This window comes from Protopterus annectens, chromosome 17.part0 (assembly GCF_019279795.1).
Source record: "Protopterus annectens isolate FY-2018-M chromosome 17.part0, PAN1.0, whole genome shotgun sequence".
Taxonomy (NCBI): domain Eukaryota; kingdom Metazoa; phylum Chordata; order Ceratodontiformes; family Protopteridae; genus Protopterus; species Protopterus annectens.
Genome location: NC_056751.1, coordinates 76,697,746 through 76,725,705, shown reverse-complemented (window position 1 = coordinate 76,725,705; position 27,960 = coordinate 76,697,746). Strand labels below are relative to the sequence as shown.

General features: G+C 44.9%; 1 protein-coding gene across 1 annotated transcript in view; it reads right to left on the bottom strand.

The window, feature by feature from the left end:
• The window catches only part of MELK (maternal embryonic leucine zipper kinase), a gene marked incomplete in the record, with an annotated part of 949,965 nt that overhangs the window by 879,560 nt on the left and 42,445 nt on the right, over nucleotides 1-27,960 (bottom strand). The window contains 1 exon segment of the mRNA XM_044058955.1: nucleotides 20,269-20,375. Coding sequence (XP_043914890.1) covers nucleotides 20,269-20,332 — 64 coding nt within the window.

The window sequence follows — 27,960 nt, the reverse complement described above, 5'->3', positions numbered from 1 at the left end:
ATACTAATAAAAATGCTGCATCAAAACCTGGAAAGCAATTGAACTAACTAAACCACCCAAAATCTATCCACAAGATTACTTGACTCGTCTTCAAAGGCCTAGTATTTTGTCACATTTTAGCAGGCTTAGCACAGAAAGAATGTAGGATGTTAGCAAATATTAAAATAAGAAGTTATGTACTCACCATAACGTTCCATCCGGGTAGGTGGCTTCATTTGTCTGCAACCTGTGGGTCTTGGTTCCGATATCGGATCCGAGCCGGCAACTTGTTTCATAGCTAATGGATCCGAGCTCCTAGCTCCTCCCCTCACCCATAATCCCCTGCCAACCCTCCATGACCTCAGATCAAGTTTGCCCCTCTATAGGTACCCAATAAGGGTATTCCAATAAAACAACTCACATAGATCCACTGAAGGCCAGGGGGAAGGAGGGGGGGATGGTTGCAGACAAATGAAGCCACCTACTCAGATGGAACGTTATGGTGAGTACATAACTTCTTAATCTGAAGTAGGGACTTCATTTGTCAGCAACCTGTGGGACAGAGTCCCCAGCTACCAGAATTTTGGGTGGCCATCATGGAAGGATATTGCGGAGCACCGCAGAGCCAAAGGATGCTCTCCCTCTAGAAATTACGTCCAGTTTGTAGTGGTTAATAAAGGTATGAAATGAGGCCCAAGTGGCTGCCGAACAAATATCATCCAATGGAACACTAGATTTGAAGGCCGCAGAAGTAGAGATGGAACGAGTGGAATGTGCGCGCACTCCTTCAGGTGCGGGTCTCCCAGAAGCTTGGTACGCTAACAGAATACATTGGGAAATCCAGCGTGACAGGGAGATTTTTGATACTGCTTTCCTCAAATTAAATTTGGCAAAGGAAATGAACAGCTGGTCGGATTGCCTGTGACCAGCGGTTCTACGAGTATAAAAACGCAGCTGCCTATGAACATCTAATGAATGCAGCTTGTACTCTCCTTTATTCTGATATTTAGGAAAGAAGACCGGTAGATTTATGGATTGATTTATATCGGTTACTGATGCTATTTTGGGAAGGAAGGAGGGAATGGTCCTGAGGTAAACTGTCCGGATGAAAGATCAAGTAAGGAGGTTTCACAGAAAGAGCTTGAAGCTCCGAAACTCTTTTCGCTAAAGAAATGGCTACAAGGAATGCTGTTTTCCAGGACAAGTATTTGAGATCCACTGAAGCGGCAGGTTCAAATGGAGGAGCAGTCAAGGCTTGAAGAACTAGTGAAAGATCCCAAGGGGGTACGGCTTCTTTTATAGGGCGTCTAAGCAAAAAGGTGCCCTTGAGAAAGGTTTTACACAATCTGGCCGACATCAAGGGCCCTGTGTCATGTCCCACATGGTAATGGGAGATGGCAGCCAATTGTACTATAACAGTTGAGCAACTAGCGCCTTCCTGAAAAAGTTTTGTTAGGAAGTCTAGTATGGATGGAAGAGGAGCCATAAAGGGATCTAGATTATGATGCTCCGCCCAGACGGACAAACGTTTCCATTTACTGCGGTACACTTTCCTGGTGGAAGGTTTGTGCGCTGCCACGAGGATGGCTTTGACTGGTGAAGAGATACCGGGAGTCCTAACTAGGAGTGGAACTGGAGCAACCAAGCTGTCAGCTTCAGACTGTCCAGATTTGGGGTCGGTAAGCCCGACGGATGGGAGATTAGATCCAGAATCCAAGGGGGATTCACTAGGTGAGACCACAGGTAAGGGAACCAAATTTACCGAGGCCAGAATGGGGCAATGAGGATCATCCTGCTCCCCAACCGCGAGGCTTTCTGTAAAAGCTGCAGCATCAGGGGTAGAGGAGAATAGGCATAAAGTAGACCGGGCGGCCAAGCATTCACCAGAGCGTCTCTTGGGGTTTCCCCTGGAGGGGGAAAATCAAGAGCGAAGAAATTGTCGCATTTAGTGTTTGAGGGAGAGGCATTGCGAATATCTGCTTCGCTACTAGTTGGTTGAGAGACCACTCGTAAGGGGTAAGAAGGGTGCGGCTGAGTTTGTCCACTAGGATGTTGGCCCGCCCCAGAATGTGCATTGCAATCAGAAAGCAGTTGGTGGAAATCACCCATTCCCACACTCTCATGGCTTCGTGGCATAGAGGGTAAGACCTCCATTCCCATACTCTTATGGCTTCGCGGCAGAGGGTAAGACCTGGTTCCCCCCTGTTTGTTGATGTACCAGACAACAGACATGTTGTCCGACTGAATTGCAATCGTTCCTACGGGGAGGAGATTCTGAAGTGCTTGCAACGCGTACAACACCGCTCTCATCTCCAGAACGCTGATATGCAGGGAGGTCTCTGTATTGTTCCACGTGCCTTGAACGGTCCTGCCCGAAAAATGCCCCCCCCCCACCCGAGGCGGGAGGCGTCCTTGGTCACCGTGGCGAGAGGGGGAGAGGTGCAGAAGGGTCGGCCCGTATGGAGATCCGGAGCATGGAACCACCATAATAGGGCCCTCCTGCAAGCCTTGCTGATAGCGATAGGGTGATGGAGAGGAAAGGACAGAAAGGACCATTGTACTAGAAGGGTCCACTGCAGTACCCGCATGTTCAGATGGGCGCATGGAAGGAGTGTTATCGCTGCCGCCATGGAGCCCAGCGCCCACAGGACCAATTCCGCTGGTGGAGCTTCTGACTGGAGGATGGCCCGCACATGAAGTTGCAAATTCCGTCGTTCCGATGTCAGAAAGGCTCGTAGATCTCTGGTGTCTATTCTGGCTCCTATAAACTCTATGACTTGTGTCGGGGCCAGAAAGGATTTGTCGGCATTGATGGTGATGCCCAACTGGGGGGCTAGGCGGAGAAAGAAATCTCTGGCTGAGCAAAGTAGATGCCTTGTTGGGGCGGTCAGGAGCCAGTCGTCCAGGTACGGGAAGACCTGCATTCCCTGGAGTGTCAGGTGGGCCGCTACCACTGCCAATACCTTGGTGAAGACCCTGGGGGCTGTGGTGAGGCCAAAGGGAAGGACCCTGAACTGGTAGTGACTGGCTCCCAGCCGGAAGCGGAGGAACCTCCAGGATAGTCTGTCCATTAGAATGTAGTAGTACGCATCCTTGAGGTCTATAGAGCACATCCAATCGTTCTCCCTTAGAAGGGGAAGAATAGATTGAAGAGTGATCATTCGGAATTTTTCCTTGGTTACCGACAGGTTCAAACGGGACAAGTCTAGAATTGGTCTAGAGTCCCCCGTCTTTTTTGGCACCAAGAAGAACCTGGAGTAGAACCCTAATCAGAGCTGGTCTTGGGGGATGGGCTGGATGGCTCTTTCTTAGCAGTTGCTGAATCTCTGCGGCTGCAGCCTCCCTCTGATCGGATGGTACATCGGGGAGGTTCTTGAATTTGGGGACATGAAGTAATGGGGTTTTGTATCCTCTGGATATAATTTGAAGCACCCAGCGGTCTGTCGTGATGGACTCCCATGCCGCTAGGTGCTCAGAGAAGTGCCCCCCCCCCGACTTCCTCCAGAGTGGAGCAGTCGGGCAACCCTTCAGGGCTGCTGCATGGGCCGATCAGAGAAAGGTTCTCTGGACCCAAAGTTCCTCCTAGCCCCTCTGCCCCTGGGGCGGCATCCTCCCTGTCCTCCTCTGCCACGGAAGGACTGGTTGTCTGGAGCGGATTGGGAATGTTGCGATTTCCGGAACCACATCTTCTTCTGACCCTTTTGGTTCTTCGAAAAGGACCGCTGGGGAGCAGAGGAGCATCCTTCTCGCTCTGGACAGGTGTCTCGTGAACCGTTTTGCCAAACAGGGCAGAACCATCGAAAGGGGCGTTCACAAAGGACACTTTAAAGGGCTCCGCAAAGTCACAATGACTGAGCCAGGCCTGACTTCTCATAACTAAGCCCGCTCCGCTAGCTCTAGCGGCTCCCTCGGTGGAGTGGGACAATAGCCGCATAGAGGTATTTGAAATGGATCTCAGAGTGGCCATTCGGGTGGAGTACAATTGTTTGTCCTCTGCCGACATGGACTCGGGGGGGCAGCGTATTCTTTGATAAGATCCCGCTGCATTCTGATGACATGTGCCATATAGTACAGAGACCTTACCGAAAAGGTCACTGAACTAAAAACTCGCTTCCCTAAGCGATCCATCGAGCGGGACTCCTTGCTCGGTGGATGGACTGAGGGGCTCTCCTGAGCTAGTTCCCTCTTCGTGGCTGCCGCCGTCAACATGGCATCTACGGGGGGACCCTTGCTCCAGTGTGACCGGTCTGTGGGGGGGCTCAGTATCCTGTCCGGGCATTTTGGGACTGGCTCCACGGTGTCCGGGTCCTTCCACGCCCTGGTGGTAATAAGGTCCACCAGGGGGTCAGCCGGAGGGGACACCCAAGAGGTAGACAGGTCTGCTTCGAATGCCTCCAGAAACACGGACTAGTCGGAGGAAGCCTTGGGGGCAGACCACCCACCTCTGATCCTAAGCATTTCCATGATGTCTCCAAAGGAGACATCCTCAGGGGGTGATCTTGGGGAGCCTTCCCCTTCATCCAAGTCCGTGTCCTCAGTTAAGGACTCAGGGGAGTCCACGTGCCTCCTCTTGCACTTGTGCTTGCGAGGCACTTCCTCGGGGGGGCTGTCCCGAGGAGGTCTCGCCAGCAACATCCTGTTCCAATGGAACAACCTGGGACATTGAAGCAGGCTGTCCCTGAGGCCGGGTGATGGAAGCCTGGCCCAGCAGAGAGGGAGTGCAGGGTGGAGCCGAGACAAGGGCCGGGGATCCAGATGCTCCCGACAGAGCCCTCTCCACTACATCGAAGGCAGAGGGGGAACCGCTCTCCCTGGGCTCAGAGAGCCGGCTCCCACTCGGATCCGATGAAGGGATCATCGGAACTGAAGTACCAGTGCGCTCCGACCTGGACGGAGCCGAAGGCACACTGAATCCCTCGGATCCAAAGCTCGGCCCACGGCTCAGAGAGGTCGGATCCGACAGACGAGGGCAGGGTCGGATCCGAAGTACCAAGTACTGTCGGCACAGACCCACCCCCGGCTCAGACGCTGCTCGGCTCCGAACGCTCCGAACCCGGGTAGCGGGTCGGAGAAGGAGCAATTGGAGTGAAAAAGAGTGTCGAGCTCCCCCCCCCCAAAGGGGGGTGGGGCAAGAGCACTCCCATCTGCAGCTGGGCCTGGATGAATCTTCGCATCCGGTCCAAGTCTGCATCTGACATGCTGAAAGTTGATCTAGATGAGGCCACCGAGGCAGGCCTGGAATGCCACCTCAATGACCTCGATGGAGATCGGGCCTCCTCCTCCTCGGGCCCTGGCGAGAAGCAAGGAGGAGATCAGAGCTGAGGAGGAGACCTAGAAGCAGTGAAGGGAGAAGCCCGCTTAGCTGGCGGGGCCGAAGCGGAGGCCCCGGCCCGCCGCTTGTGGTGCTTCTCCCTCAGTTTCTCCCTCCTAGCCTCCCTGTCCTCCGGCGCTTTAGCGGGTGTTTGAGTCCCAGCCGGAGGAAGGGGGGCAGGAGTGGCAATGACCACAGCCTGTGGTAGTGCCACAGGAGCAGCGGAGGCCGGAGCAGAGTCCGGGGACAAAAGTCCCGCCAGGACCAGCTTTGACCTCTGCTCTTTCAGTGCCCTGGGGTTGAACGCTGCACAAATGGTACAGCCCGAGATGAGGTGTTCAACCCCAAGGCACCGAGTGTGGCCATCAGCCGGGGAGAGCTTATGGCCACACACTGTACATTTTGAAAAAATGGCTTTCGGGGCCTCAGCCATGCTACACAAACACACAGGCCCCAAAACACACACACACACACACACACTCACTAACGACCAGCGAAGGGAGGGAAAAAACTATGTAAAAAAATATAAAATACAGGGCACCTGACTTACACACTAATTTAACTATAGAGGAAAGTTAAATAAAATCACACTTCCTGACAAATTCGCTAAGAGCTCAAAGGAATCCAGCCATCCACAAGCACGGCAAACCAGATCTGAGGTCATGGAGGGTTGGCAGGGGATTATGGGCAAGGGGAGGAGCTAGGAGCTCGGATCCATTAGCTATGAAACAAGTTGCCTGCTCGGATCCGATATCGAATCCAAGACCCACAGGCTGCTGACAAATGAAGTCCCTACTTCAGATCTGGAGTTTAGCAGCAAAATGTCTGTCCTTCTTGCCCTGTAACCTTGATTACGTAACCATTTCCTTGGCAAGAAATAAGCTACCTGTGACTGAAGTTTATACAATAAGAATTCCAGAACCTAGACACCTTATGAATAAACCAATCTCCTGTTTTGGGATTAACAGTTTACTAAAACCTAGTAAACTACCAGGTCTCCTCTTTTTATAAGCCACTGAAATGTGGAGCCAAGTGTTTATTCATATGCAAATTCATTTAATCCTTTTATGTTCTGTAGGTTGCCCTTGTTACAGCTGGAAACTCCTGTCCAGCTACATCCACCATTCCTGAAATGATGCATCAATCCTTCACTTACGTTAAAACAGTAAAACACAACTCGCCTAAAACTGAAGCGATACAGCCACACACCACAAGTGTGGAGGCCAGCTTAAATCCCTGAGCTTATTAGTTTCGCTGGGTGATCAACTCCAACTATTGATTTTTGGTTTAAAAGCATCTCAATTCTATACCAACCATATGAACCAACAGCTATTGTGGACAAGTCAATTAGCTCATGATTTGCTATTTAACTTTACCTACAAATGTTATTCAAGGTTTGGCCTCTGTCAAGGTTTTAAATCACATGCAAATATATATATATATATATATATATATATATATATATATATATATATATATATATATATATATATATATATATATATATGATTATATACACATACGTGCAAACGTACATATACACACACAAAATACTGTACAGTTTTCCATTGTACCCCTTTGGATTCCCTAAGTCACATTTTCCATTTTGCTTGTATACGACACATTACAAGTTTTAGAAACTGTAATTTCACATATTTCAATGTATACACTATTGCATGTTTCACAAACACTGAACATGCAGACATCAGATGAAAATGCATCTGAATAAAAAAAATACAAAGAAAATAAAATTTAAATCTTGTGCATCTCTCTACTTACCACAGAATGAGAAAGTAAAATAATGTAAACGTATTGATCCTTGTGTTCCGCATTTTATACCACCATTGTAAATACAAGTACTATAAAATACACAGTAGAGCATATTTTGAGGGGCTTTAGAGTAAGAGTATTAGACAGTTCATAAAATATGGTAATCTAAACAATGCAGAACACTACAAAAAACTAGAAAGGATCTTGGTCACTCAACCTCCTGAGCTAGCCGTTTAGTTTATTATGGAAACTCAGTTGAAGACTTGACAGACAAAAAAGAAAAACACGCTTTCCACATACCTACAATATGTGGTTATCTGGTAAAAACTGCAGAGGGCTTTCAATCAGCACAGTACTTGCAAATGTATCAGAACTTGCTCCAAGATGGCCTTAACAGTCTGCAATGGTTGCAAATATCTTCCAAGTATCACTGAAACTTCCCAGGATGGAGTGACCTAGACAGGCAGAATCTTGAAAGCAGGAGTTTAATGCCGAAGTAATAAGCTTCTATTATGGACATTCATTTAACAGCATCTCCCTGCTCTTTATCCCTAGATATACAGTTCCCAAAATAATACATTTTACATCATTTGGCAACACTTGTGAGATCACAGCAGTTTGAACTGCTCTTTCGTCAGTGTCATGCCACACCTATACAGAGTTCTGCAACCATTTAAGTCTGTATCCTTAATGAGATATTTCATAGGGGAATAAGTCTCTTTTTGCATGTTCTCTTTCGGGGAACCTCTTCAGTGGGATGATCTGGAGAGGTACTCCAAGGGAAGATGCTCCTCAGTGGGGACTGTCCAGGTGCTTCAAAGTACTGACTGTCCCTGTGGAGTAGCTGTGATATGCTCAAAGCTTCGACCCGAAGGGAGAAGGGATGTAGGACCAAATGAGGAAAGAGTAGTCGAATCCCTTGATTGACAGAAAGTAGTCTTCTACTTCTAGGAGCCAAATGATCAGGAGAAGCCATGGCTGAATGCATCAGACCTGAAAAACACTAGCCGACAAGCCCTGACCCTGCCCAGATCCATGCCTGGAGGAAGGAGTCAGATCTGAGCCAATCCTGAAGTTCAGAGGGACAAGGACAGCTTTAACAACATAGGAGTGTATCCCAACCCACCTGGATCCAGTACATTGTCTGACTCCTCCTGAGACAATGGAACCACAGTGGCACTAGTCAGAGGCCAGAGACCAAGACCTAGTAGTCTTGAAATCAGAGACTGATGCTCTCCAGGCTCCTGGATCCAAGGGCTTGGAAACCGGTGGACAGATTGGAGGAGACATCACAGTATGGGAAGTGGATGGGAGATTCACAGATCCCATGGGAGATGGAGCCATGATCATCCTCATCTGAATCAGAACTTACAGGAATTTCTCCATTATCCTATCCATGTCAGCTTCTGAAAGACTTCTGGCCAATTCAGTTTAATGCTCCGACAGGGATCCATTTCTGCATGAGATGGTGGCAAATGAGATCAGAGTATTGTTGGCTCAAAAGAGCATTATGGATAGAGGGAGGAGATTGAGAGTTGCATCCAAAAATCTAGTACATGTGGCAGAGTCAAATACAAAGGTCGGATCCAGAACCCACATGTTGAGAAGAATGAAAAAAGGACAAAATTGGGTAAAAATGGCTAGCCTTGGAAGGGACGTAGAGCCATTAGGCTAGTAATCCCTTATGAACCTATGACATCTCCCTCTTCACCAGTGTGGCAGATATCACCTTCTCCAGTAATCCACCCAACCACAACGCTTAGATATGCAGACTGGACCCAATAGAAAACATTCCCAACCTACAGGGCTGGTCTGAATGAATAGTTCAAACAGCCAGAAGTTACTCAAAACACAAGCTTTGCAACTGTGGCTCATAGTTAGGTTCAAAAAAGCTTGAGCCAGCTGTGGCTTGCACACCTCTATACTGGGATACAGGGAACTTAAAAAATTTCCCAGCATCATCAGCATTCCCAGCAGGTATATTGCTGAACTAAGTCAGCTTCTCAAAATTGATCCTTTGAAACACAATGGAGTCAAGTCACTTCTCTACTGAAATGGCCTCCAAGATTTTGTGGGAAGAGAACAGTAACCAAAAATAAAAGGTGGCTAAAAGAAAACTTCAAATACATGGAGCAAACCAGTTAACCAGTTGGCTCCAAAGGAGAGTAAACCCAGTCAGTAAGGACATTCAAAACTGCCATTGATCAGATGGGATCAAAAATGAAGTCTCAACACTTCTTGAAATGCAAGACAAGCCTGTCCTGGGGAGAGCTTTGTGGTCTAAGAGGGGAGAATTCACTATCATCATAGATTCACCATAATCGTAGAAACATTAACAATAGAACAGCTTCAGGTCAAATTGGTGCGATTCAGGTGAAAACCATTTGCAGACTGCAGTGCAAAGAGGCTACATGCCCTTGACCGATGAAGTTAGATTTATCAGGGCAGCCACGACCAAGAATGCAAATGGCCAGCACCCTAGATTAGGGAGATCAAAATCAAAAAGGTCCAAAGAAATCAGAATAATGTTTAGAAAAATTTTCCCAGCCACTTGAATGAAAATACAACAACTGCCAACTCCCCACTGTTCTAATGAAGCGAGCAGCCCAACCAACCATTCTCCTTCATGACATTAAGTCTTCAAGCCATCCATCAAGTAGGTTAACCTTATTCTACCAGGAGTGTCAGAACCAGAAAGGCTCATCCAGACTCTGCTACACTTTGCTGTGAAGGAAAGGTTAGTTTGCTTTTATTTTTTGTATTACTGTATCGCCTTTCTATATTTTGAATACTGTAGTTTGTTTTCTTTACTTTGTGTTGTGTTTTGCTTGCATTTTGTTTTAACAGCATATTAAAACTTCAAAAGAGACCACAGCTCTCTCTGTTCTGAGTCAGGCAGAATTTTTTCCCGCCCTCCTACCCATTTAAGTTGTCTTGTTAAATACCACTGTCTTTCTAGTTGCCCACCTCTTATGTTAATCTGACCATATATCTCATTTCTCTCTACTTTCACTGGCTTATGTGAGTAATCACAAAATCATCATTTTTGAAATCCCACCCCTTCAATTATTTAAATTTATTGGCCATCCTACAGTATTTCATAGTACCAAAATACAAGTGACCACCCCTTTCAATCCATCTTGCTGTTTTAAAAATAGTAACTCTCCACTAAACCTTAACTTTTTAAACAGGTAAAACTCAAGTTACCTACTTTCACATTAACTTCTCTAGTGCACACTGCAGAGTGCATTCTTTTCAATCTTACCTTTAAGCATCCCTGTGACTAGCACTTTCTCTAATACCTGCTGGAAAGCACTAGGAAGCCTTAAACTCATACAAACACTGAACTCTCCTTGTTAACAAGGAAAAAATTAATAGGCACTAAACAGCCTATAATTGCAAAATACCTTGCTAAGGAAACAGCTCCTATACTTTACAAAGAAAAAAAAAAAAAAAAGCCCCAAACCAGGCATGTCCAAAGGTCAGCTTCTGGTGATTTCTCCTGTCCACCTGGTGAATCTGGGCATACTGGGACAATGCAGCAATTGCCTCATGTACACAGACAATCCTCTCCTCCTACCACCCAACACTACAACCTGTGAGAGATGCACTTACATAGCCAAAATGGAAGCAAAGCTCTCTCCACCCAAGATTGTGCTAAACAGTCAAGAGGAGAAGGTCAACACCCACACTACACCTCAAGCAACACATAGCCCTTCTAAATCCACACCACCAACACCCACATATAGCAACACTAAATCCACATATGCAGAGGCCCTTAACTGTAACCTGCCCAAGCAACAAAGACCTCTGAAGCTGAAACGCAAACAAACACCAATCACAACCAATTTGTCACATAGTTCACAACACCAGTGTGCCACCCAGCAACAGCCCCCAAGGCAAGACAATGTACCCAACACTTTAGTCATAGGTGACTCTATAGTCCGGCACACTGATGTCCCTCTCACCAGGTTGAATAAGGAGAAAATTACAGTCAGCTGCCTGTCGGGTGCCAGGATCCGCCACATAACGCATGCACTCAAGTCACTCCACAAAAGTACAAATATGACTCTGTCATTGTCCATGTTGGAGTGAATGACTTGAGACGTACCTCCCTGGACTACATGAAGAGAGATATGGAAGAGCTCTCGGATCATGTGGCCCAGGCAGGTATGACCCTAGCTCTGAGTAGCATCCTGCTTTCGCCCAGAATGATACCACAATATAAGGATAAAATGATTGACTTCAACAATTGGCTAAGCTTATGGCGTCATTCAAAGGGGATCCAGTATGTGTCTGCCTGGGATGACATGATTGACAGACCACAATGCTTTGCACCTGTCGCCCTTGGGATTCAGGCTCTTGCCGCCCCTATAGTGCCTTTAGGCAAACTTCAAAGGACAAAACCACCACCGTAACAGGTACAAGCATGCAAAATCTGAAGGTAATGCTACTCAATGCTAGAAGTCTAAACCGCAAAATGCACACTCTCGAGGCACTCCTAAAAATGGAGAACATAGATATCTGTGCAGTAACAGAGACCTGGTTCAAGGCTCCAGAGAGCACCCCTGCAATACCAGGCTACAACTCTTACCACACTTTTCGGCCACCAAACCAGGACCGAAACACTAAAGGTGGAGGAGTGTCAATATTCACCAAGGATATTCACACCACCAGGCTAGTTGGCAAACACAATGTGTCTGAAATTCTCCAAGTGTAACTAACACTAGGTAAGACTGCAATCCAAATTGTAGCTTGCTACAGATCCCCCACCATACCCCAAGATTCTCACTACACCTTTCTAAACATACTGGAAAATATTAAGATAGAACCAAACACCCTAATACTGGGTGATTTTAACTACCCTGCCATTAACTGGGAAAACTACTCATGTCCCAACACCTTTGTGCAACGGTTCTTGGAATTCATAAATTCCAACGCCCTGGATCAACTAATCCATAGTCCCACCAGGGGCTCCAATATCCTAGACCTGGTCATTACCAACATGGGAAATCAATGCTCCATACCTATGGTCACCCCTTCGTTAGTCAGGTCTGACCATACGCTAATCACCCTTAACATCCACATCCCACCCCCCAGTAAAGAAACCCCCATAAAAAACTTCTCCACCCAGTTTGGGTTTGTGAAGGGCCGATCTTGTCTCCTGAACCCGATTGACTTCTTTGAATCAGTCTCCAGAGCCATGGATAAGGGTAAGGTGGTCCACACAGCCTATCTAGACCTTGCCAAGGCCTTTGACACCATCCCCCACTCTGGAATCATAGATAAACTTACTAAGTTGGGCATTAATCCCTATGTCACCCAATGGGTTGCTAAATGGCTTACTGATAGAACCCACACTGTAAAAGTAGCAGACTCCAAATCCAGCTCCAGACAAGTGACAAGTGGAGTACCTCAGGGTTCAGTCCTGGGGCCGCTCTTGTTTGGCATCTACTTCTCTGAAGTAGAGGTCAACACTAAGGGACTCTGGCTAACAAAGTTTGCAGATGACTGCAAACTGGGAGCCATTATTGAATCCCCAAATTATGTGGATACTCTACAAAAGTGCCTTACAGAAACAGATGCTTGGTGCCAGAGCCATGGGCTCAAGCTCAATGCCAAGAAATGTATTGTTATCCCCCTTTGGGAAAAAACATGTATCCATGAATTACCATATAGGTGGCAGTACACTAAACACAGAAAGTGTGATGAGACTTAGGGACACAGGTGGACAGTGGTCTCACCTTCTATAACCACATCGCCACAACAGTCAGGAAATCCTTCTATGTGGCACACCTCATCACGAAGGGCTTTTCATCCAGAAAAAAGGAGGTCATTGTCCCACTGTACTCATCCCTCATTAGACCCATTATAGAATACAACGCCCCATTTGGTATGTACCTCTCAAGACATCTGCAACAACTGGAAAGGCCTCAGAAATACCTCACTAAAAGAATCACAGGCCTAAAGCAGATGCCCTATGCTGACCGCCTTAAAAAAACTCCAGCTATACTCTGTCGCATATAGTCTACTGAGGCGATCTCTGCTTAACATACAAGGCCATGTCAAACCCAGAGCTGTTGGACATGCTACACTTAAAGAAATCCCAATCCCTCAGAGCTACACACTCCAGGGATCTAAACCTTGTCATCACAATAAACAAAACATGCTGGAGGGATAGGTTCCTGACCCAGAGACTCCCCAGACTCTGGAATAGATTGCCCATACATGTCAAGCAGAGTGCCTCTTTGGACCTCTTCAAGAGGAACCTTAACGATTGATGGGAGAAAGGAAATTCACCCCAGGGATCACGTCAGTCGCCCTGCTAGACAGGGGTCCAGGAAAGTAAATAATGTGGGAAGAAATAGCCAGGGAATTGTTATGGCTAGGCTTGTATAGGCCCTAGGGCTGATAGCCTAGTACCAACCTATGAACGCCGTCCAAGAAGTCTGCAGTTACATTCACAAGGGATGTGAAGGGCTATGAAAACAAGTGTGATACCCCATTCTATGGCGCACTTCTACAACCATCACCTCTCTAATGAGGTGACAAGTATGTACCACCCTGCCTGTTGCACATCATACCACAATCAGTTTGCCTGAATAAAGCAGGAAAGGCTTATGTCACAGCACTCTTGGCAAAAAGATTAAACAAGCAAGAGTATCTGTAATTATTATATTTGGTGTAAACCCCTTTGCAAGGGCAGCACTTGCCCTGTATCAATTGAAGGTCCCCCAGTACACTTCTCAGCACATGCACAAGGCATTCCTTGTCAGAACCAAAATGTGTCTGGTGGCAGGAATGAAAGTCTCTCAGTGAAAGGTAGAGAGACTCTGGCTACGCTTATAAATGCCCTCAGGCAGATTAGCCTAGTACCTACCTATGAACCTGAGACTGAAAGACTTTAAGGGGTCACAATACACTCCAAAGCCTGGTGAAAATGGTTCAGCACAAATCAGACCTGAATATAGTATGCTGGTTCTACAACCAATGGTACATCACTATCCAGAACACCCTTGCCCAGTAGGGGACTAATGGGGATAGTGAAGACCGATAGCTCCAAGGCTCAAATAGCAACTACAAATTTTCAGGAATCTTTGCTTCTACAACTCATGACGCAATCGGACCTCCTGGGCAGGAGCAACCAGCACAAGCAATTACAAAAGTGTATAACGAAACCAGTACTACTTCCAGTTTACAGAGACCCCTAAAAGCTAGCAACTATGGCAGGTACCAGTAAGAACAATTGTTAGAAAGTGGTTTGACATTCCTCAGACAGCTGCCCAAAAGGGTAAGCGCTGTGCCATGCAAGGCTCCCATCACCATAGCAAGAACCTTGGAGAATCCAGTGAATCCAAATGACATGTCTAAAGACAGATCCTTAAACTGAAAATACTAGTTACTTAGAGCAAATTAAAGAAATCTTGTGTAGTATTCCCAGACACTGATGCACCATCAAGAATCCATCATGTTGATGGAAAACCAGCCAAGCACCTCAAGTAAACAAAGGCAGGGCTCACTAAGGTGCCACATCCAAAATAATCAGTACCTTATGCATCTGATGAAATGGTACCACAACAGAATTGAACAGGTACTCTATACCCATGTTCTATAAAGCAGGTGGCAGGAAAAAAAAATGGCATTGTTATATCAGTTTTTCTAGGAAGAAAACACCCCCCCCTGATCTTATGGCTGGATTATCCGCTCAACAAAATCAGGAAGATATCAAAGTTATGAAGTTCCCACACACTAGGATCAACACCATAAATATGCCAAGTCTTACACGAACTTCTGCCATCTTGCCATCAGCAAGCACTCCCCTGCAAATCCAGGAACAAAACATTTAAACAATTTTATTGATATGGCCAGTTAAAAGACCTGCCTACCCCAAGGCAGAACATCCGACACCCAAAAAGCAGGTCTACATACATATAAATGGACCTGTAGTTAGATTTAGCCCATTATAGCTAGAACAAGTAGTTGAGCACAAACCATCAATTTGCCTCAAAGGCAAAAAAACAGGAAAATAGGGGTGGCAAAAAAAAATATGCGCCACCAATCGCAGTGCTGGAATTGAAGGCAAATACTCAAGTGGACAAAGTGCCATTTGGACCAATGCATGAAGCATCCAATGACAGCAAGTGAACCAACCCCCAGTTGTGGAAAAAAGGCTATTCCACTGGTACTATGGGGAGTCACTACAGGTCAACAAAACTCATTCTTTTAAAAGCAGCCTCCCCAACCTAGAAAAAGCAAACTCCTCAGAACAGAGGAGCTCACTTCCTCCTCCCAAACCAACTGAAAACAGCTGCAAAACAGTATGGGAAATGCCATTTAAAACAGAAGTGTGAAAAGCACCACCTTACAAAGACAGGGGGGCAGACAGCACCTCCTTGCATACTGTTAGCAGCAGAAATACATAATACACTGACCACCACCACAACCCACCCCAAGGGCAAAGGATCACACAGCTAACAGGCATGTATCAAAACAGAAGCTCCAGACCTCCAGATGGCAAGATAAACAAGAAATGGAGCAGTTTTCCCAAGAGTGACAAACTCCCATCTAATCCATTACATAGGTTAAATGGCAATACTTGCCCCAACACTGAGTTAAGGTAACGCCCAGCAACACAAAACAAATCCTCACCAGATGCAGATTGACATCTGGAGTACAGAGGTAATTCCTCTAGAAAAATCACTCTGAAAAACACAAGTGAAAGCTACTCAGACACTCCTCGCATATCTTGCCAGGCCACAGCTACAGATGTGGCTTGGCGAACCAAGTTGCACATCAGGAAGCAAAAGGACTAAAGCCCCCACATAAAGCAGGAAAAGTCTGTCTGGGTCGCAGCATGGCTACCAAGCCACTGTGGCCACTCATTTTCCATACCACTCCTAACATGCCAGAGGACGACTCCTTGGAGCCCCTTACTTAGGCTCAAGTGAGGAACAACGTAAAAAAAGGACCACCCACCCAAAAAGAAGAAACAAGTGCAAATCCATACCCAAAAGAAAGGCAATCAGGCCAAGACGACAAATGTCACCCAAATTAACCTAACCAAAAGATGAAGGGGGGGGGGTGTAGTCCATTCAAAGAATTCTATTACTTAGGATGAGAATTACAGCAAGGTTCACACCCAGGATCCAGAGGTGCCAGAAAGGGAAGCAAAGAATACCTCACGCCACCTACAGTAGACAGAGGTTAGAGGCAAGCACAATATCAACCAGCAAAACCTCAGTGTAAGGGGCCCAAACTACCCCATTGCCAGAGAAAGCTCTCTCTTCCCAAAGTACCCCCACGGAACCCAGTGGGGTACTAATGGACAACTGCCTCATCACAAGACAAAGACAGACAAGCCTGTGCTCATCATTCCAAGGCAAGGAAGAAACCCCTGCCTGCTCAAATAAAGGCTTGCATGGGAACTACACAGTTTTGGTGGGAGAGCTTAAGGGTTTGTGACTGGGCCACCCAGAAGCCCCCTACACACAAGGTAAGAATCCATATCCAGTTTCCTCACACTGGAGTCTATGTCCCTTCAGCAGGTACCACAGGGAGGACCCGAAGGAGTCCACCAACACATCAGAGAGGGAATTGCAGGAGTCTCGACTCTGGCGAAATGGTGTGTGTGTGGGGGGGGGGGGGTTGTTGACCACAGCTTGTAATTTCTGAAGGCCCACATGGAGTCACTCAAATCATGATGCGGGGGAGATGTGCACAGACATCATGGAGTGTTGGCCTCCAAATCAGGCCCATCCACCTTCCATCACATGGAAGCTTCCAAGAAGAGACTAAAAATGTTGCGCCTGCTCCACAGGAACAAGCTCCCGGTTGGACAAGCCTTTTCACAAAGCTTATTCAATGCCTTCATGGCATTGTGTCAGCCTTCTTCTGTTCCCCTTCAGGCCTTATCCTCCTGAAGGGAGTGGATGGAGAGGTCTGCAGATTCCTCCTCAGATGAAGAGGAATCTTCAGGAGAGGAGTCAGTTTACTCCACTCAAATAGCTTCCCCTCAGAGTTATGTTTTTCCAGAGGAGTCTAAGGGTACGGATGCCCCTGAAGACATTAGCTTTTGGGAAGCAATCTTCAAAATGAAAAAAAATTTCAAATGGGACTGCTAAAGTTTCAGACTAGAGATATTCTAATCTCTTGCAGATGGACTATACCCTTCAGCCAACCATTCTCCTAGTTCTGACTCCCTTCTTGGACACCTTTACAGCTGCATCTAAATACCTGGACTCAGCTTCCTGTTGCCCAAGTGCCCAGATAATCCTCGGGCACCTTGTAAAATCTAAATTCCTCTTCAAAGCCCCTTCTGCAGGACCAGCTAGCATTTCGGTCTCAGCTGATAAGAGAACAGTAATTGATAAAGATTAAAGTGATAAAGAGAACAGTAATTTGAATGCCTCAGAGAGCAAAATCAATAAGAGACTGGGGGGGTGGGGTGGGGGGGTTATCTCTCTTTCACTCTGACCTTCAGGGTAATTATCAGACCCACATGGCCAAATACTCTAGCTCTCATTGAGATGCAGGAAAGCTCCTCTCAGAGCTCCTAGACTCTCCCAGAAAAGGCACAACTGTCCTCCATCCTCAACTCTTCCGCCCAGGTTTTCTAGGCATTCTATCAAGTGCAGTTGTGATGCTGAATATGCCTTACCAAGGGTAGTGGCCTCTGGGTCAGTCCCGACAGGTTACAACCCCTACTGGATGATATCAGGGCCAAACTACTGGATGCCCCACTGGCCAATAAAGACTTATTTGGCAACTCAGCTGCAGACCTTTTCAAATCCTTACAGGAAAAAAAAAAAAAAAAGGCAAGGAGCCCCAGGACCTAAATTTATATCCTGGTTTCTCCTGTTCCCAGATTCTAGAGGAACTACCCAACAAAGACTACCTTCCATTAAGGAACCAGTTATGCCACCTTCCTCAAAGAGGCCCCAGGAACTGAGCTTCTTCAAAGTCTACTCCATACACTTCTCAGAAAACAGCCCTTTCAGTCCCACTCCAAACCGGTTAGCCTGTGACGGTTCCTCCAGGGCCATCCATTCCACTGTCCCTTCACCTTTCTCTCTTCCTGCTTGGAATCTGATCACCCAGGACTCTGGGTCCTCTCGATCCAAAAAGGATATGTTATGGCTTTGGAGACTCTTCCCCTCCTTCAGGAGGTATCCCACAACCAAGAGAGCAACTGGAATTTTTCCCTCAATTTCTGGCCTGCTCTCCAAGGGGGTACTATTCAAGAGGTCCCCTCCTCTCAACTGGGAAAAGGATTCTGCTCCAGGATGCTTCTGGTTCCCCATGGATGGCCCTTGTGACCCATCCTGGACATTTCCCATTTGAACACCTTCCCAAGAGTCCCCACTTTTCGGATGCTGACTTTGCCCACTCTCCTATCCCTTATTTTTCCCCAAGCATTCATGGTGTCTTTGGACATCAAAGATGCCCACCTTCACATTCCTATTCACCCTCTGTGCAGGAAATTTCTCTGTAGCTTGCCCTTTGGTCTCTCTATGGCACCAGGGGTCTTCACAAAATTCTGGGCTCCTGTTGTAGCTTATTGCAGAACTCAGGGAATTCAGGTTTTCCCTTACCTGGATCTCCTTATCCAGGCCCAGTCCTCAGACCTTCAGAGAGAAATTTGTAAAGGAAAGATTTTCCTGGAGAGTCTAGGCTTCACAATAAAATTACCAGAAGTCCTCTATGTCCCCTTCACAAGACCACATTTTTCTAGGCTGCAGGATCCAGAAAGATAGGATGCTAGCCTCTCTGCCCACAGACAACATGCTGTTCCTTAACTCCTCCTTTCAGAACCTCTTGCTCCTTCAGTCTGACTGCAAGGACTTCTTACGTCTCCTGGGGTTCATGGCAAAGATTCCCATGCTCCTCTAACAAGTTACACAAGGAAAATTCAATTGTTTCCAAGGACAGTGCGAAGGCAGTACTCCCATCCTCTGGAGTTTGTTATTCCCCTCCTGCCTCACCTAAAAAAGGAATTGGCTTGGTGGATTCTTCAGGTTATGAAAAATCCAAGTCTTCCCCTACAACCACCCCTCGTCTTTATAATTGTACATGGATGCTTCAGACATGAAATGGGGTGCAACTCTGCAATCCTGTAAGGTCAGGGATGTTTGGTCTGCAGCCCAGACAAAGAAACATAACATAAGAGATGAGGGCCCAGATTGGATGCCCTACAAATCTTCAAACCCAAGCTTACTCTAGGGGTGCTAAGGTGGTTCAGACACACTACTACTGTCCTCTAGTATGTCAACAAACAGGGAGGGAAACAAAGTCATACCTCGCATGAAGGCTAGACCTACACACTTGGGAAAGCCAAGCTTCTCTTCGGGCTATTTGTTCCTTCAACTCAGAATGTTGTGGCAGACATTAAGCAGGTCCATGACCCAATCTCATGAATGGATTGTTACACGGGAATGCATTTCTGGATCTGGTGCACCTTCAGTAGATCTCTACCTCCCCTCCATGAACTTCCCAAATTTTGTGCCATGGTTCCACATCCCTTGGCCTGGAAGATGAATGCCCCATCATCCTCTTTGAAGAGGATGTTTCTTCAAAAGATCTTTCTGGAGATTCAGCGGGATCAACCAGAAAGCTTGCTGGCGACTCCCTTTTGGCAAAGGCCAACCTTAGCAATGAAAACTCTGGCTACAAAATTTCTCAAATCAAGCCTACTTTAGAGGTAAATTCTGGAAGCCCAAATTGCAGCAGTGATCTTATACTTCAAGTTATATACTGAAATGTAAAGTATGTTCATGCACCTGTACCATGTTCAGATTAATTTGGCTGTTGCAAATGGAGACTTGAGCGCAAGCCTAGTATTGTCTTCATTCCCACTCAGTTCTATTGCCTTGTAATCTTGCTCAAAGATTAAGTCTCAGGAGAAGGGCTTTATACATGTTAGGCCCACACCGTATCACTGCCCAACGCAAAGTTTTTTTTGTGGGCAGTTCAACTACTTGAAGTGTATTTAATACAAAAGGCAATTGAGTTTTTTTTAAAGCACCAATCTACGTTTGTATACCTTACTGTGTAATTTCTCTATATTGTAGCAGCACCAAGAAGTATTTTGAGTTTATTAAACTTTCCAGGTCCCATTACTCCTTGTAAAGGAGTAGCTTAAACATATTATGTTCAGTATATACACCATTTTATGTAAAAATAACACACTACTGCACATGTAGCACATTTACCTGTTCCTATGGTTTCATACAGTTCGTAGTACTTAAGAAGTTCTTCATAGTCTTCAACAGCCATTGCAGTACTGTTCGCTGGTTACTGAGAAATTTCAGTCGATTGTCTACAAGAAATCAAAACTTAAATCATAAAAATTTATTCTTGGAGCAGAAAAGATGTTCCACGAAAGAAAAGAGCACAGATCAATATATGAACAAATGTTTCACAGGTTAACCCTGAGAGCTCAGTTTTCCACTCATTCCAGTAGGAGGCTTCTTATCTGTGAACTTGTTACCTCAGTACTCAGAGAATGGTTATTCCCTGGTTAACTTTAGACAAGTCTTAAAATAAATCTATTCCATCTAGTATAGAAGGGGGTAGATGGACTTCAGATTTATAGATTTTTTTTTTTTTTTTTTTTTAAATAAACTGTGGTTAATACTGTGGTTACTACTGGTTTCGGTTTAAAAAGAAAATGAAAGTTATGTACTTACCATAACACTGGATCTGTTTTATCTCGTTTTGCAAAGTTCAGTCACTGGGTAATCAGAACCAACCTTGGTACTTTTTTCAAGAGCATGGAACCAGAGCTCTGACTCCACCCCCTATCCTTAATTCCTCAGTTTGAGTTTGCCTGCTTATAGTTAGGCTTAGCCAGCCACCCTTTCTAGCAAATAGGACAGAAGTAAAGACACTAAGAAAAGCAGTCTGAAACAAGGCACCTGGTCAGGTCCAACCACCCAGCTAAGACTCAGAAAAACAATTGAGGATGGGAGATGGAAGGAGAGATGTTGAACCTGACAAAAAGACCACAACACTAGACCTGCGTAGATCATTTATGTATTAGTGGTAGTGTTTTTCATCCAGTTTAACCACTGGGATAGATTCAAAAGCTACCCAAAGCCCAGGTGGTTTCATGGAAGGATATTACTGAAAATGGTGGGGCTAAAGAACGCACAGGATCTGGATTGTACATCCAGCTTGTAGCGGTGCAAAAGGTGTCAAGAGTAGACAGAGTAGCTGCAACAAATCTCAGCAATAGGAACCTTACCCACAAAAGGCAGTGGAAGTAGTCCATGCTCTGGCAGAATGAACATTTACTTGTGGATTCCCTTCTGTGGAAGCCCGAACATCTGGGCAGCCTACCAAAGGTTACTTGTTGCTTTTAAAAGGCATGTCAAATGTCACCTAGTCACTCCTTATGTAGTGTAGGGCATAAAAGGTGACATTTAGGCCTAGCATAATCAGAACTTTGTTGCCAGTCTAAACATATCTTTTTACCAGTCTGTTTACCTGTATGAAGAGGCTTTGCAGGCATCCATCAGACGTTCTGGGGAAACGGTTGATCCCTCCCCTGCCCCAAAGGGGCCTAGGGAAGTTCCTCACGTTTCAGTTCGGGAAGAAGTTCCTACTACGGTTCTCAACTGCTGCCCTAGATCCAAGCCTTCTCATGTTTTAGAACAGGCATTCCCTTAAAAGGGGCAAAAAATTAAACAAGTTTCTTCGGCTCCTAGGGTCCATAAAAGTGGCAGGCCTTCACTCTGGGACTATTAACTGCTTTAATGTCCTTAAAGCCTCCTCAGGGGGTTACAGTTGTGGCTTCTCCTTGGTCCTCTACTTTCCATTAAAGGCCTAGAGAACAGGATTCTTCTGAGGATGTCTGACTTGGATAACGAATCCCTGACTTAGTCCTAAAGGAGAAGGAATCGGGAGTAGATTAGGAGTCACATGAGGAGGAGGAGAAGGAGGAATCCATTAGTCAAGATGTTCCTGTTGAGGAAATTTCCTTTGGGGACACACACTAGGATGATGGATTTAAGTAGGATTGTGCTCCGGTCCCAGATATTCATAACCGGTACTACTAGTTGATGCAGATCGAATCCCCTAAACCTGTGGCTATTCCTCCCATTTTGGCTGCTTTGACAAATTCGTTTTACAATGCCTCATGTGCCCAATTCTCTGCCCCTTGCTTCCATGAAGCCAGACAGGTTTTATAGGGTGCCCAAGGATTGTTCTTTCCTTACTTCTCTCAAGTTATTGCTTTCTGGCAAGGATAGCAGAACTATGGAAAAGTTGGGTAAGAAGGCTTACACTTCTGCTACCCTAGCTTTTAGGGCTATTAATTATCGGACCCTGTATATGCCTAGGTATGTGTTGGCTCTTCTTTATTAGGCTCATCAACTTATTTCTGATTTTCCAGACTCAGAAGGTAAAACTTGCTAAGGACTTCCTCTCAAGTTATTCTATTACATTTAGTTATGATGCAGCAGATACCTCTTCTAGGGCGGCTGTTTTTGGTTTAGTGATGAGAACGTATTCTTGGCTTAGGCTTCAACCCCTACCTGATGATATTAAGGCCAAGTTGATGGATGCTTCTCTGGATTCTAAGCTTTTGTTTGGGGAAGCTGCTGGTTTAAGCCCCTTCAGGATAAGGGTAAGGCTTACAGGAGCTTAAACATAGGTTGGTTGCTCCTATGCCTACATTTCAAATAACTATCTCGCTAAGCCTGCCTTTTCTCCCACCCTTCCACTAAAAAGGTGGAAAGAGTGGCAAACAGGCTCCTCCTGCTAAGGCTACCCAGTTTAAGGACTCAAACCATTCCTTTACAGAAAAAAAAAAAAAAAAAAAAAAAAGACTAAAAACTACCTTTCAGGTAGACGGTAATGACAGTCCAGCACAGGTATGGCTAGGTTTTAAAGATTGGTAAACACCACAATAGTGCATGCAGTACCTTATTGGGTAATGTCGAGGTCAATGCTTGTGTAACTGGATTGTTACCTAGGACTGGTACTGGTCTAATGTCAAAACTTATAAGTACAGCCCAGGGTGTGTGTTTTGTGACAGTGATGGTAAATCCGTCTGCAGTGCCACAAAACAGGTTCTTACACAGGTTACATCCAGGGATACATTCCTGATGTTCCCCTCTGTATCCAGATCCAAATACACTCACAGGTTCTCCTGCATGTACTGTTGAAACCCTTTTAAAAAGGATATTACTGAATTTAAAGACAAGCTCTTACAAGACCCAGACATTGATTTGGCAACACATTTTGTTACTTATTGTTCACAATGGAGTTCAGCTTTATCACCAGACTCTAAAACTAAGTTTAAAAAATTTCAAAGGGATACTCTGACTGAATGTAATGTTCTCCATCAGTATGGCAACTTTATCACAATGTTTGGGGAGCCTAGAGGGTCAGTTACAAGCCATTGAATGTAAATATAACTCTCCAAGATTGGGAAACAAGATTTAAACTTGCTTACACAGGAATTTCAGGCAGAGCAGGATAAAACTGATTTTCACACCATGCAACTTGAACTTCAACAGTGCAAAACAGCAAATACAAAACACTAGAGAGACAGGTAGATGAAAGGCAAGCTAAAGATGAACAGTATAAACAAATGCAGTATGATCTAGACAGACTTACAATACTAGATCAAGAACTAACACTCTACAAGACAGTCTTAAAAGAATTGGAAACAGTCAGGCAGCCCATATATATTATAGGGGCAACTACACCAGCTGATTTGTAACCATCAAGAGTTTTCCCTGCCAAAATGGAATGAAAAAAGGGTATATTTTTACAGCATGTTAGCTTTTGAAGAATGGGTTAATTACACGGCAGGTGCAGATGCATGGAATGATTCTTTGACCAAATGTTTTTGGACATTTATTCCTAAAAGTGTTTTAAAACATTTATTCAGTTAAAAAAAAAAAAAAAACTATCCTCACTCGGCTACAACGTATGGCAGCAGTGCTACAGGCACACACAGGGCCAACCGTTGACTACTTAGTTGTTAGATCACTTCAATATTGTCATTTTCGGACAAAATGCTCGAACAGGCAGACCACTTTCAGTTAGTGTATCAGGTAGTATTTAATAAATCTGATGAGGATATGAAAGATCAGGGCACTCAAACAGCTTATTCGCCGCTTCTTAGAACAAGTAAGGGGGTAGCAGGTGACAAAGTATCTATCAAGAAACTTCAAAGGATTTGCATGATTTAGTGCAAAACTTAGAGGAAAAATAATGCATGAGGATGGCAGTCTTTTTCCACCATGTCTTCGCAGCAGATGACAACATGGAACCTTTTGAAGTCCTAGAAGTTCATTCAAAAGGGAGGGGTAGAAGCCATTGGATAGACCAAGGACAACAAAAGCAGCAGAGAGTAGCTTCCGCACCCCTGGCACCAAAGGGTACCAAGGAACTGGGGGGGGGGGGGGTTTACAGTGTTTTTGCTGTAAGCAAACTGGTCATTTAAAAAAAAAAAAAAAAAAAATCGTCCATATTACAGAAAATGGAGGGAAACTCAGGAAAGAAAGGGTAAGTTTATTAAACAAGTTACTGATGAAAACACAGGAAAGCAACAAGTGAAGGTGCAAAGGCCCTAAACCATGGAAAAAAAAGAGGACTATAAAGTAAAGCAAACGACACCACAGGGGGATATATGCCCAGTAGATTGTCAGGCCCAAACACCAGTTAATCCACAAAATGCAGGTTTAAAAGAAGAGGTTACAAAGTTTAAGTACGTAGAGGACAGTGAAAGGGATGACAATGAGGGTGAAAAGCAAGCAGTACAGTTAGTTATGTGCAGTTAAAAAGTACCAGATACAGATGACTGGGAAAATACACAATAAGGGTGTGCCCCCTACCTAAGAAGTTTCTTTTCGACATATTTTACTAAGGGGTGGGATGGAAGGCCCCCAATTGATATTTGGGTAGAGGGGACACTGTGGAAAAATGCATTATTGGATACGGGAGCAGCTGTTTCAGTTACTAGCCAACCACTGCCACCAGATCCTAAAAAAGGAACATGCATTTCAGGTTTTAAACGGCACTGTCTGTATAGCAGTCAGCAGTAAAAATGTGTCCATACAGTTTACACAGAATGATTCAGGCATACAGGGATCTTTTTTGATGCACCCTTTGTGTGCATCAACCATTATAGGTATGGATATTATGAACAAAATTGGATTGGTTATAGATGTACCAAATGGCATAATATAGAAGGGCGCAAAAGAATTTACACGTTGCGCCATACAACTAGATGAGACACTGAAAAAAATGGCAAGAGGCGGTACACGCAGACGCGCAGGATGCATGGCAGTCCTTGCAGGCACAGTTTCCGCTATTGTGGTCAAAAGGACTGACAGACTGTGGAAAACTAGAAATTCCAGTAGGGATAAGGAATGAACAGGATTTTATACTGCCTTTCCAAAAGCAATACCAAATACCAAAAGAAGCAGAACACATGCACGGCAGGTATAATAGCAAAAGGTGAAAGTCCAACAAACTCACCCATCTGGCCAGTTAAGAAAAAGATGGTAGCTACAGATTAGTCATAGATTTGAGAAAAGTAAATCAATACACTACCCCTAGGGCGCATGTAATCCTTGGAGTTCCTGAACTAGCAGCCAATATAAAGCCAGTGGTTCAGAGTAATTGACTGGACAAATGGATTTTTTGCCGTACCACTGAGGAAAAGGGATTGGCCCAAATTTCCCTTTACTTTTAACAATCAGCAGTATCTTAGGACACGTTTACCGCAAGGATTTCAAAATAGTCCGGTAATTTTTCACCAAAACAGTAGGTAAAAACACAAACAATGACAGATCAGTGCTTCATTACATAGATGACATACTGGGACAGATCAGTGCTTCATTACATAGATGACATACTGGTACAGTCTGAAACAGTAGAGCAGCATTTAAAAAAACTAAGGAAGTCTTTAAAACATTGCAGGAGGCAGGATTCAAGGTAAAAAGTGAAAATAAAATATATAGTTTTTCACAAGAAGTCAAATTCTTAGGGACCATTATCAAGCCCACGGGGAGATCCCCGTGTGCACAGAGTACAAGGTAGCCTACAAATGGAAAAGCCCATGACCATTTCAGATTTGCATAAATTCATGGGTATTCTGAATTACAACAGAAAATTGAAGATTATGCACAGACGGCAGCACCTTTGTACAACATGTCCATGCAAAAAAGTAATGGCACTCTGAAATAGGGTGCAGCAGAACAGTCTTTCGCAGCTATGAAAGAGAAGTTGGCAAGGACTACAGAATTAATAGGGTGCAGCAGAGCAGTCTTTTGCAGCTATGAAAGAGAAGTTGGCAAGGACTACAGAATTAATAGAACCAACTTCAAAGTTACCGTTTGTCTTACAAGTGGCGGTGGGAAAGAAACACACCATCAATGGTATCATTACAGGAATGGCCGCACGACGGCAGGGGGGGACAAAGATCACAGAAGATGAGACCAGTTACCTTTTGTAGCCGAAAGATGACACTGGTAGAAAAGGGTTACCACCCCTGTATTCAGCAATTATTGGCTCTATATTGGGGAATCAGAGTATCCAAGTCTTTTCATCCAGAATAGTGCAGACACCGCATCATGCAGTGCAAATACTAGTAGACAGTTTCGAAATGAACAAGATCGTAATGGTATTAGTCAAGCAGTATTTGCTAGGTAGAGGACTACTTTCAGTGCAAAAAAGATAATCATTCAAGCAGGAGAAAAATACTAATTTGTCCAGCTTGCTGGGATATGGAGGGAAAGCAGCATAGCTGCACTGACAATCTGATAAAGCCAGAAAAATCCCCCATATCACCAGACTACAATCATTTTCTGCCCTCTGTTTTTGTGGACGGAGCCAGGTACTGGGAAAATGGACAATATGCGATGGGATTTGCTGTACTACCAGAAAAAGAAAGTTTGGGAGTTCCAGAACTGGTGCAGCTCCTGGGTCACATGTCTGCTCAAAGGGCTGAATTAGAAGCAGTACTATATGTACTACAGCATTACAATCCTGGTCAATATTTTACTGACGGCGCATATGTGGTAAATTCTTAGTTTTACAAAATATATGGAAAATTATATGGCAAAAAATGTAAAATGACATTTTAGTATTTTAAAGGTAAAAGCCCATCAAAAGCCAACTTCAGAAGTGTTCAAATTAAAATGCAAAAGCAGACATCTTAGCCAAACAGGCAGCAAAGACAGGATGGCAGTTATATCCAGATTTAAAATCAGCCGAAGCAATACAGCGCATTAGTGTAGTAAATAAGGACAGGGATATGACGGAGGATTTAGTCCAAATTCAGAAGCAACAAGGTTTAGAGGAAGAAACCAGTCAATGTATGTTTGAAAGAGTTCCACCTAGAGAATTATGGGTTTCTCTCACCACAAAAAAAGAGTAAAACTACCTTATATGCCAATATCAACTAGCAAAACAGTTAGTAGAATAGAATCAAGTGCTAGGGCATGTAGGTAGTGAAAAGTTATGACCAGTGGTAAAGGAAAAATAATGGAATCCAGGTTTGAAAAAGCTGTGTAAAAATAGTTTCAGAAGAGTGCTTAATCCGTTTACAGGTTAATGCCAAAAGTAGAAAGCTTCAGTTACACAGGCTCATGCCAGCAGAGGGACCATAGTATGCGGTTCAAATAGATTATGCAGGGCCATTACCACTGGCAAAAGGAGGGTATCGCTAGTAGTGGTGGATGTTTTTTCAAACTGGGTAGAAGCAATTCCTACCAAAAAGTAAACTGCTAAAGCAACTGTAGAAGCTATATGGGAAAACATTTTTTGCCATTGGGGATGGCCACGATAGCAAGTCTGATAACGGGCCACAATTTGTCAGTCAGCTAATCAAACAAATGTGCAATTTGTTAGGAATACAGCAAGATTTCATGTACCCTACCATC